Source organism: Parasteatoda tepidariorum, chromosome 5 (genome assembly GCF_043381705.1).
Source record: "Parasteatoda tepidariorum isolate YZ-2023 chromosome 5, CAS_Ptep_4.0, whole genome shotgun sequence".
In the NCBI taxonomy this organism is placed as follows: domain Eukaryota; kingdom Metazoa; phylum Arthropoda; class Arachnida; order Araneae; family Theridiidae; genus Parasteatoda; species Parasteatoda tepidariorum.
In genome coordinates, this window is record NC_092208.1 from 10771523 (window position 1) to 10783388 (window position 11866).

Below are 11866 nucleotides of genomic sequence, written 5' to 3' on the forward strand. Positions count from 1 at the left end.
AGCATGCTCATCGGCTGCCTTTATTCCCAAACTATCTGGTACGCATTCTTCTTAAGCAGTTTCGGCTTCAAAACACCTCCAGATTAAAACCCAGGCTCTTCGGTGGTTGACCACGGTATAATAGGAGTTTATATAATCACTGTATTTTATAATACCATAGAATTCTATTCTTTTATACTTAGAATAAGACATAATTACAATTATTATAAAGTTCCGATTTCTGAGCACCGAGTTTTGTTACTAACCTGCTTTGTGAAAAACATCGGCTACTGATATTTTATTATTTCAACTCTGGATATTCAGATTCGTGTAGAAGCTAGCATGTTACAGTAAACACTGTATTTTTTTCGTTTTCTATGAGATTCTATTACGCTATGACAAGCTTTCTGGTAATAAAAATTTTTAATTTAATTTGCGGTCAAGGAAATATAATATTTATTCTCTTGGTCGAATTTTTATCCTTTTTGTAAAAAGCATGAACGCATTTCTAAGGAATCAATTAATTTATTTTCATAACTTCTAATTGTAACCATGGCGGAAACTTATTTTGATGTAAAAAAACGAATCGACATTTTTTCAGATGAGAACTGTAAGAAATTGACATTTTTCTCTTGAGTACATTACATCTCTCTTGAGAAAATTAGAAGTATCGGTTGCAAATCAAGACTTTTTAAAGATATCGTATAAAAAAATATTTATTTGCGTACTTCTTTCTGTTTGCAGCTCAATGTGGAGATGGAAAAGGACAAGTACCTTGCAGACCTGGAATGTGGATCAATCCTGCCATCATGGCAATTTATCTCTTGATTGCAAACATTCTATTAGTCAACTTACTCATTGCAGTATTCAAGTGAGTAATCTCTCTCTCTCTCTCTCTCTCTATATATATATATATATATATACATCTTAGTGTTCACACATATAACTTTAAAGGTTATTTTATTTAATTTTATTTCCAAAAATAAATTTTCACATTAAAAATTATTTATTAGTTTTTTATTATAATTCAGTTAACTATTTATGGAGTGGGTGTAAGTACTTACCATAATATCCAATAGGATTACACCTACTCATAATTTTAAACTCCTACTCACTTTCGTCTGAATACACTAAACTATATTTCTGTTTTTGAGGAACCTTGCATTCATAGGACTAACCCCCATACATTCCAGAGCAGTTCATTCTTAAGTGCATATGTTGCCCATTCATCAATGTCGAATGCGAATTGTTCACTTCCTTGAATAACCACACCTGGCTCTCAAGTGAATCGTTTCTTATCTACTTTTTCCATCGCTGCATTCTAAAACAACAATACCTGCTTACTAGTAAATTCACATTCAGTTTGATTACTTTTGAGAAATGGACGCTGTAACTGAGAAGAATCTTTTTATGGCAAATTTTGAGAAAATAAATTATTATTAGACTGTGTTGATATCTAATGCTATGGCGGCTATTGATTTGCGAAGAGTAAAAACATTCAACACACGCAATGAGAGAATATATGTGTTATTTAGCTTTTATCTTAAGCTTCAATTGTACATTTTATTTTGCACTTATGTTATTTTAAAAATATTTGGTGTACTACTTTAACTAGTTTTCATTTAATGTATTTCGTTGCTATAGAGACCATTGGTTTTAAATTTTTACCAAAAACATTAAACATTCCAGCAACATCCCATTGCGTGTTATAGAATGTCAAAAAGGTTGAAGCTTCACAATTTTTAGACAAACACCAAAATAGCGGCAATGCGTTCAGCACTGCGTATCGACCACCTTTACTTCACAACCAAACTTGTACCCATCGTTTTGAAGCTGTGTAGACTTTTAATTGCTGCCGGAGATTGAACCCAGACTTTGATAATGACAGCTTAGTGCTTTAACCAGTCTACTATCGGTTTTCAAATTTTTACTAAAGTTGATATTTTAATTTTTTTCTCAAAACCACTAAATAAGTACATGAATAAGTGAGTCAGTTCATTTCGCAACACCGAATAAAAATAACGATAGATAAAATTAATTTATAAATAAAATTAATTTATAAATGAAATAAATTAATATATAAAATTATGTAAGATCAGTATAGTGTAGTGAAGAAGTAGAACCCACATATTTGCCCTAAGTATAGATAAACTCCTTGAGAAGGCTTTCATTTAAAGAATCAATTTCTTAAAAAGTGAATTTCTTATAAAGAAAATAATAATTTCCTTTCTGTTTTGAAAAGTTTAAATAATTTTTCCTACGTTACTTGTATCATTAAAATAAATAAAAGTGTATGGAAGAAATCAATTTTTTAAAACTTAATTCTGAAATAGATCATTAATATTATTTTTTCCAGCATTTAGTTTAGAGTAACCAACTTTTAGAAACATTTTCAACAATACTTAATATTGAAGCTTTTTCAACAATAAACTAATAGAGTTATATAAAATATTTTATGCGTTATATTAATTAAACAATGGTTCACATTGTTGCAAAAGATGCATCTGTTAAAAAAGTGTTTTTACTCATTCTTGTTTGAGATTTCTCAAATGCTGGTTGTTTATTGTGAAATTAAAAAGTGAGAATTATGGATAAAAGCGATTTATATCGTTTTGCTCTTTTGAATCATTGGAGAAAGGAAAGGGAAAAGTATCCCCGACCTAATCGTAAGTATAAAAACATACTTCTCAATATTTTTTTTAAAATTTTAATTATTTATTCATATGGACCTAGAATATTTTTAAAAAGATATGAAACTTCCTTACAGTGATCAAAATTTTTCCCTGAAACCTACATTTAATGAAGATTGAGAAAATTTCGTAAGCATTAAAAAAAATTGACAAAAAATGTTTGAGCATATTTTATAAATCATACTTTTGTCTTAAATTGAAAAAACAACTTTATGGATAATTAAATAAAACTTCTCTTTTTAAAATGGGTGATCCAATTTAACTTTTGGTGCACCACTGTATTAAATAAAAAATAAAGAAATGTTCAAATAGAAATTCGGAGGGAAAAATAACTCAGAGTATAAAATTGGGTACCGCTTGTGGATTGGGCACTCCAATCTGAAGCTTATACTGAATGTTAAATCTGCCATTTTCCAGTCATTTCTATTCACAATTCCTAACTTCTATTTTGCTCTATTTCTCGAAAACTAAAAAAATCTCAATTTAAAACAGTTTTCCCTGTTTTCCGTATACGAACATAAGAAAAGAAAAACCAACTTCAGAAAAAAAAAAACACGAAAAGTGTCACCCAATTGTACATTTTTATTGAGAAATATAAACATGATATAGATTTTATGCTCTTTTATATCTGATTCACACATTTAAAAAAGTCAAATAAAATATTACTCTAGAATGTTATTTACCCATTTGAGTGTTATTAATTCACAAAATACCTATCCGTATGAGTTAAAAAACTATGAAATATTGTCTGTTATTTCAAGGTAATGCCGAATGGAGTATTTGCACACACCTTAATACAAGTAGTTAAATGTGAAGTACAATAAATAATTAAGCTTACATCAAGCTGAGATGCTTTTAAACCATTTGTAAAACATTTTCGCCAAACTTGGCATACATTTGGAAACCGTCAAGCGAAAGATATATTTTTGTAAGCAATCGAAAAGAAAATGCAAAAGTTTTATTTCGATATTGTACTGCTGAATGAGATGCTTCAAATTATTACCAGATGCATTAAATTATTTTTGCATCTAAGAATACTGACATTGGCGCATTTTGATATCGCCAGTAAGTGTTGGTGAGAGTTTGTTGCGTTCTTCCAATACCTCCTAGAAGATAGAAAACCTCTGCATGGGTTATCATAAACAAGAAATGTAATCCTTTAATAGTCCAAACGTAATGGCATCCTTCGTATTAAACATCACTCTCCAGCTTAGTAACCCGAACTTGGCGAACAAAGGCGTATCCTTTGGCCAAGAACTCGAACATAGAGAAAACGTACTTACTCTTGGATTCCCAAAAATCACCAATACTGTTGCCAATGCTGCTTCATTAATTTTAGTAATATGAGCTACTTACAGTGTGGTAATGGGATCTAAATCTACTTATATTAGTGCTTAGTATAATAAGCTTCTTAAGACTTTTCTAAAGGGATAAAGGATAAAATTGCTTTAATGTGGTAAATTTTGACAATGATGAGTGAGTCTTTCGGCAACTGCACAATGTCAAATGACACTGAATATAGTTAATATTTATATTGAATTTTTAAAAGCTGGTTCTGCTTTTTATAATAACGCTAAGTCACCGGGAAGCTCCAAGAGTAAATATATATTAAAATTAATAAAATAAAAATTAAAGAAAAAATAAAATTATTTAATCTTCAATAAATGTGTCGGTATATGGTATTCACTTCTGCGCATGGTTAAGCAGTGTTGATTAATACCGTTTATTGATTATTTACATTTTTACAGTGTACGAAGAACAACCATACCGCTATTTTTTTTAAAATAAACCGGAGGTTTCCAAAAATACATACTTTTTTTTAAAGAAGATTTTCTACCTTTTTTTTTGTGAATTTCATTATGAGTTGCAAAAGATTATAAGTGTGGTAATTTGTAGAAATTTCTTTTATTATTGAACAAAATGAACACTTTAGAGATTATTTTAAAACTAGTCTTTATTCAAATTTTCAAATTTAATTTTAATTAATATTTCAGCATATGAGGATGGTAGCGAATTCGAAGATGAATTCGATGATATTGATTTTGATGAGAATGATTTGTAAGTAGTTATATCCCTAAAGTTTTATGCCTTTTATCATAATTTTCTTTCTTTCTTTTCAATAAAAAGGCACCTTTTTGAGTACTTGAAAAATTTACACAGAAAGCAAAAACGCAATTAGAAACAACGAAACATTTAACCCTTTGCGGCCGTATTAAGTTTATACGTGGGAGTCATGCTGGTCGGAATTAATTTTTGTTGAACTAACAGTAATACATAATACTCAAATTTATGAAGGAAAAGTAAAATTTATTATTATTTTTTAATCTTTAGCTATATGTAACACAATAATATGTTTTAATTTTAATTAAATTTTATTTTATAGTTCTCGTGTTGTATCTTTCAAAGCAATCTTCAATATGAAACCCAGGTTTTCGAGAACAGGCGTCACAAAAATGATTAGTTTGGCGTTTTCGGCCTATAATTTTTCTGTTTGAACATACAGAACAATCTTTACATCTTCAAAGTGCCACAATATATGTAGTTTGCCTTTACGATTGGCTGACATCTTTGCTGTGGTGGCAGAGCTCAGACATATGAGTGAAATGGTAAAAAAGCGTTGGTGGCTGAGAGTAGACATACGATCGCAAAAGGTTGAAACAGTGGTCTTACTGTTTATTTTGGTCACAAAACACTACTGCCGGTAAAAATCGACTAAGATATGATATAAACATAAAAATAATGAACAGTCTTTTTCAATAATGCTCACCCAATAATAAACTAACAATCGAAAACATATTAAAATCAAAATTTCTTAAGATACACGGTTTTATTTTCTACACTCTAAACCTAAAGAAACTCCGGAAGTCACGAGCGATTAATTCTCACTTGGGCCGGATCACGCTATTGGTCGAAAATGACATCACTGTTTGGGGAAGGGACTTGCTGTGTATTGCATAGTATTTTAGCGACCGATCTTGACTTGGCGACAGATTTTATATTTAGTTTTCAAATGAGTTCTATTTACACGTGGTATTAATGTTGAGTAATAAAGACAATATTCACATTTTGCACAGTTTTGTGGTAATTTTTTATTAGAATCTAAGTAAGTGAAATTAAACTATACTGCTTTTACGTCATTGGCAACTGGGGCTGTTCTAGAAATGCAGGGGGGGGGGCTAGCCAGAATTTTGGTCATTACTTTAAACTAAATCTACGTGCTGCTTGATCATGAAGTTTTTAAAATTATTCATGACACAACTAAATTACGATGTATGAGTAAATTTGAGCTTATGTTTATTTCGATTTTTGTTACTTCATAACTGCGAAAGATAATTCTTAAGGAAAAACAAAAAAAAAAAAAAAAACGTATTTGTAATATTACTATACCATCTTATATTTGTAAAAACATTCATTATTTTTATTGTTTTTAGCTTTGATGAATTTAAATCAATTAAAACATAAATATTGTCTGAAATGCTGAAGTGGACATTTACCTATCTCCCCCACCCTAACGACGACATAATATTACGTAAACATTTGCAAGGAATAAATAAATTCCGAGCGAGCACGTGTGCATACGAAATTTGTCGCCAAACTCATACAAACACCAGCCAACAGCCACCATCTCCCTTCCCCCAAACAGTGATGTCATTTTCGACCAATAGCGTGATCCGGCCCAAGTGAGAATTAATCGCTGGTCGGAAGTCACCTTCAAAGAACAAAAAAATCACGCATTTTTTAAATAAAAGTCTACTACCTTCAGACAGATTTGAAAGAATATATTCCTTTTGTAACTTTAGTGATGAAGAGTATATGGTGGAGTTAAGAGCTGAATTGCCATCATCTGATGATGATGAAGTTAATGATGATGATGTTGGGGATCATGATGATGAGGGTGATGATATTGGTTATGAGGTTAAGGATGAGTTTAATGATGATGAGGGAGATGGAGTTGAGGAGCTGATTAGGTATGTTAATTAGAATGCTTCTTAATGGCAGTTTAATATTTTAGTTAAAATGATCTTCAGTGTTGGAGTTAGTTTTCATCCTTTTTCAGGTGACATTTTCATAACTATTTTAAAATAAAATATTACCATAAAATTGTAAGCGACTACACATCGGTCTTTAAGTTTTATTAATCCCTATGAATCAATGGTACAAATGATGTAAAATGAATTTACTGAGCATGAACAGAATTAATGCGAGCAATTATTTAAAAGATTAAAGTCTTTGCATTGACAAAAAAAATTTTTTTTTCAAAGGGCATTAACTTTACAAGAGTTTACTTAATAAAATAAAATAATTGAACATGCAAACGCTGAAGGAAGGACAATGTTACTCGAATAAACTAATTTTCTAAAAAGGATTTAATAATTCGTAAATAAGTACATTTTTATTCAGTAGTATAAAGTGTAAGCGATCTAAACAATTTTATACAAGAAAAAACATTTATTTTGAAAAACTAAAATAATAAAATAAATTACAACTGAGCATATTTCTTTCAGATTTTATTTCATTATTTTATATTTTTTATGATATTTTCTTTCTAACCATGAGTTATTTTTCCAAAGTCTTTTAACGGATTTTCGAAAAAAAAAAACAATATAAATTGAATAAAAAACGAAATCTCCGTTTTATAAGTTTTGAATAAAAGATGAATGAGGTAAATAACTAAATAGTAAACATAAATTTTTTCACTGAAAATTTTTTTTAAATAGTAAACTACGATTTTGAAATTTACTTATAAATGCTACTGTAATAATCACCCCTACGAATATCAATAATGGCCATTTTCTTTTTTAATAAATAATTAACGCAAATTATGAAATAAATAATTACACATCGTAGCATTTTTAAAACATCTATGATTGTTGATAAGTTAATAAATTCTCTCTCTTTACAAATATATCTCATCTTTAACGAAAAATTTATGGAGCAAAATAACTTTATTGAATTTTAAGTTATACATTTTTTCTCTTTTCTTTTTTTTAACTTTTAGTGAGGAATTGTTCCTATTCAGCGATGTAAAGATAGCGAAACTCTATAAGATGGATGTAGAACACGATAAGGACTCAATCGAATTTGGCATTGAGGACGATAGGTATTTAAGCTTTTTCGAAACATTTTAAACATCGACTTTGTCTTAGAACATATGTAAAGTAATGATTTTCATTTATGTTCATTAATATATATATATATATATATATACACAAATTAACATGAAAAACATGAATAAAATAAAAATAAAAAACTAAATGGTAGAGAAACAAGAATGGTATAAGCAAATAGTCGTTGTCAAGACACATCTAATTGCCATAAATAATGCGATATTTCTGAATAAAGAATAATTATCCTAAGANGTATATATATATAAGGAGACAATGGAGAATGAAAAATAAATTTAAAAAAAAAACTAACATGAACAAATCTATTTCGGGTAAATCTGTGGTTAAGGAATTTTTTTTAACTAAAAATTAATCTTCTCCAATATTCAAGAAATATTTTTTAACAAATATTAATAATTTCTCTAAAAAATCATCGAATTTAAATGTTTTATTGGAATTTCGACCTTTTATTTCTTCCCAATTTTGAACTATCCAGTATAATATATTAATACCATACGGAAGTTTAGTATTCGATCCATTCCAATGTAAGCGAGAAATTAAATGTGGTTTAATACTTCAGTAAGAACTTAAAAATATATCAGATTACCATTTATTTACGCTTTAATTTCATATTTTGTAATCTGGCAAATTTGTTAGGAAAATGTGTATAAATCATTTTTGCAAGATGTTTATAAGGAGATGACCGTTGAGCGTTCTCATTTATCGCTTTATGCTCCTATCTCTGTTCTATTTTGCGTTTTTCTTAATTTTGGGGGAAATTTTTGCTTGATGACGTATTTTTTTTAAAAAGGTTTCTTCTCTCTCTCTCTCTCTTTTTTTTTTTTTTTTTTTTTTTTTTTTTTTTTTTTTTTTTTTTTTAGTACTTTTCACATTATTGTATTAATGTATTTTACTTCGGCTAAATTGATTTAAAAAAATTGACCGAAAAATCAATTCGAATATTTTTAACTACTTTTAAGCAATTAGGCTAAATTGATTTATGTAAAAGTTTTAAATCAGGAAAATTTTACACAAAAACTATTGTCAATAAATCTGAAAGATAAAATCTCCCTAATAAATCCATCACGAAATTGTTTCTCATTGTCGTAAATCATATAACGATTTTGATCGCTGTAGAGTAAGTCCCGCAGTGGACTGATCGATAAGACACGGTTCCCAGCAGATCACCGAAGTCAAGCATCACTGGCTACGGTCAGTGTGCGGGTGGGTGACCACTTGGATAAGTCTGCGTAGGGACCGATGCTGTGCGGTATTAGTCCTCGTTAAACTGTGCTACCGTAAAAGTTCTCGACTTCGCGCGCAGGTCGTTGGGCTACCGAAGCGGGGGTGCCATCCCCTCCGCAGAGGATCAAAATTGTGATGGCATGTCTTCGGATCATCCTCTGGGATGTTTCCCAGACCGTCGCCAATAGCCCATTGTGCAGCTCTAGTGCGACGTAAATCAACAACAACAACAACACTGTAGAGTAAAAATCAAGTTTTCCGAAATTTGTGCTTTATTAAATTTATCTCAACCTAAATACCTTTTACTCTATACAAAAATCTTATAATTCAAAATGAAGCTGTTGTAACAAAACGAAAAACTGTTATCGAACTTTCTAATAATGTGAGTGTTACTTTTAAATTTTAGATTGAAAAGTCATGATGGTCCCTTTTTAAGAGACGAAATTGATTTTTGGCAAAGAAGTGATATTGAGCTGACCACCAATGAACAATCGGAACAAAATGAGAAAGGATGCTTTCATTTCTTCTCTCGATTGTTCAGGAGGTTGTTCAAGCGAAAATAAATGACGACTGGTCTGAAAGTAAATAAAGATTTGTTTTAAAGTAAATCACGACTTGCCTTAGTAAATCACGCCTTTTCTGCAAATAAATGAAGACTTTGCTGTAACACCTAAAAAATTATATGACTGCTCCTTTCCAAAGTCTGAAAACTTTTAATCAAGAAAATTTAATATGCAAATATTTAAACTGCTGTAATTCTTTAACATCGGTATATTGATTATCAAATAAATTATAATATTTGCAAGTTCAAAGTGTATTTTATTTACAAATAGAGTAAGACATACATCTAATTTACAATCCCTTATTAGTAAAAAATGATAGTACATCTTTCTTCTCATATCATGGCGACATTTATTTCAACCAATAACTAATTTGAATTTAAAAGCCAATGGACCTAAATTTGGATCCAAACAAAAATAATTATGATATTAATGTAGAATAGCAGAAATATCTTGTACTACAACTCTTAAATCAATTTTGGGAAGAGAAACTGTCCTTGAAGCCTATTACTTCGAAACTTGATCACATATTGATGCAATAACATACTAAACTACAAAATCAAGCTGCATACTTACAGACGGACTAAAGGCTACAAAATGGAACATAATAGGCTGCATCCAATGTAAACCCACTGCATATGTAATTCCCCTTAAACAGTGTGATATGATAACTGCTAATCCCATAACTGTGAGTTCGAAAACAATGGCGGACTACAAAAGCGAGTGCAAATAAAAGTTCTAATCAATCGCGAACTTTTCTTCTACTTTTTATTACAGAATTAAAACCATTTTTAGAAAAATTAATGATTTTAATAAGATATTTTAAATTATCACTTTCAATATTCCACTTTCTAAAAATACTCACATATGACAATTTCTGAATAGGGACACTAATCAAAATTTCTGAAGATTTCGTGTTTGCTCTGCTAACGACCTGTACTTTGCATTTGTGTAAAATTTTAATTTTCAAAATTTTCACAATTATTATTTTAATATACGTAAATGCAAAATTATAGAATACTTAGTTTGGGCACAAGGAGAGCAAATTGCAATGTTAAACTTTTTTGTGTTCTCTTTCTTTACAGAAATATCTAAATTCTGCCTTTATTTTCAACTATAGTTATAATACCAAAATCCACCAACAGATCAATGTACTTATAATTTAAGTCAAACCACAAAACTGTTGACGAATTAGGGAAATATGTTTACACTTGGTGACCTGTCCCCTCTGCCCTTTTGATGTTTGGACATATGGGGGCGGGGGGGCAGGTTGCCTATAATTGCATTTTCCTTGCTTTAATTTTTTTTCGTCTGTGATTCAAAAAGTAGAAGCATTCAAATATTTTTCCTAATTTTGATATTGATACATATATCCTACATGTAAAAGAGAAAAAAAATTTCTCAAAAATTTGCTATAAAATACGAGTCTTATTGTCTCACTTCTTATCTCCTCGGTCTTATTCTCTTTCTTTCGCATTTTTTTCTTTCTTTTTTTTAAGACAATAAATAATTTAACTTTTTATTCCCTTATAAGAAGGGGGTGATAAAATTGTTAAACCTATATTTAGTATGCGAATTCAAGCTATATTTAAACACTTCTTTGTATGCAAGCCATATTATCAAACACTATATTTTTTCGCCCAATCTTTATGCATTTTTACTTCGTCTACTTTAAAAGCCAAAGGAAGGATAAAGTTGTCGATTATGGACTCTAAGACTAATTACATAAACATCCTCAAAACCAAAAATAATAGCAATGTAATTAGTCTTAGAGTCCATAATCGACAACTTTATGCTTCCTTTGGCTTTCAAAGTAGACGAAGTAAAAATGCATAAAGATTGGGTGAAAAAATATGGTTATGTTTGCCTTTTCGTTCATGTTGAGACGTAACTACTAGGGTGGCATGGGGGGGGGCACCGTTATGCTCTACTAGTTTCATCTATTTCAATCCTTGTCAGCTAAATTTAAGTTGGCAATACCGATTTGTTAATTAAAGTTATCTATTCTCAAACAATCAACGGAGACGGAAAATTCTAAACACGTATTTACACCTCTTATTTAATTTTCACAACTCTATGAAATAAACTCATGGTAAATATTTTCATTATTCGACAGTATCTATCAATACATGTAAATTACAAGGCCGTCACCTTAATTGGGGATGTAAAGCGTAATTTAGATAATTATTCTCAAAAGAAAACTTTTTCTGATGAAATTAAACTTCTGCAATCACGAATTTTTGAAAGGAGGTTAAATTTGTCTGTTTTAAATTTTGATATCTATCTT

At 29.8% G+C, this 11866-nt stretch overlaps 2 protein-coding genes across 2 annotated transcripts in view; one reads left to right on the forward strand and one right to left on the reverse strand.

Moving 5' to 3' along the window:
* The window catches only part of LOC107450614 (uncharacterized), a 14458-nt gene extending 13199 nt beyond the window's left edge, over positions 1-1259 (reverse strand). The window contains exon 1 of the mRNA XM_043055024.2: positions 1044-1259. Within this exon, the coding sequence (XP_042910958.1) occupies positions 1044-1074 (31 nt within the window). The 5' untranslated portion in view covers positions 1075-1259. The remainder of the gene's footprint in view (positions 1-1043) is intronic.
* A 5120-nt stretch (positions 1260-6379) lies between these two features.
* On the forward strand, positions 6380-9804 carry LOC107450615 (uncharacterized). Its single transcript, XM_016066449.3, has 3 exons — positions 6380-6637; positions 7669-7770; positions 9426-9804. Exons 1-3 carry the CDS (start codon positions 6483-6485, stop codon positions 9580-9582), a joined length of 414 nt encoding a protein of 137 aa, XP_015921935.1. The 5' UTR covers positions 6380-6482; the 3' UTR covers positions 9583-9804.
* The last annotated feature ends 2062 nt before the right edge of the window (positions 9805-11866 follow it).

Bases quoted from the DNA above. Each gene is read 5' to 3' on its own strand.
- LOC107450615 (XM_016066449.3), top strand. From the start codon at position 6,483: ATGGTGGAGTTAAGAGCTGAATTGCCATCATCTGATGATGATGAAGTT. The intron at 6,638-7,668 runs GTATGTTAATTA...TTTAACTTTTAG, and splicing joins GGAGTTGAGGAGCTGATTAG to TGAGGAATTGTTCCTATTCA. The intron at 7,771-9,425 runs GTATTTAAGCTT...TTTAAATTTTAG, and splicing joins TTTGGCATTGAGGACGATAG to ATTGAAAAGTCATGATGGTC.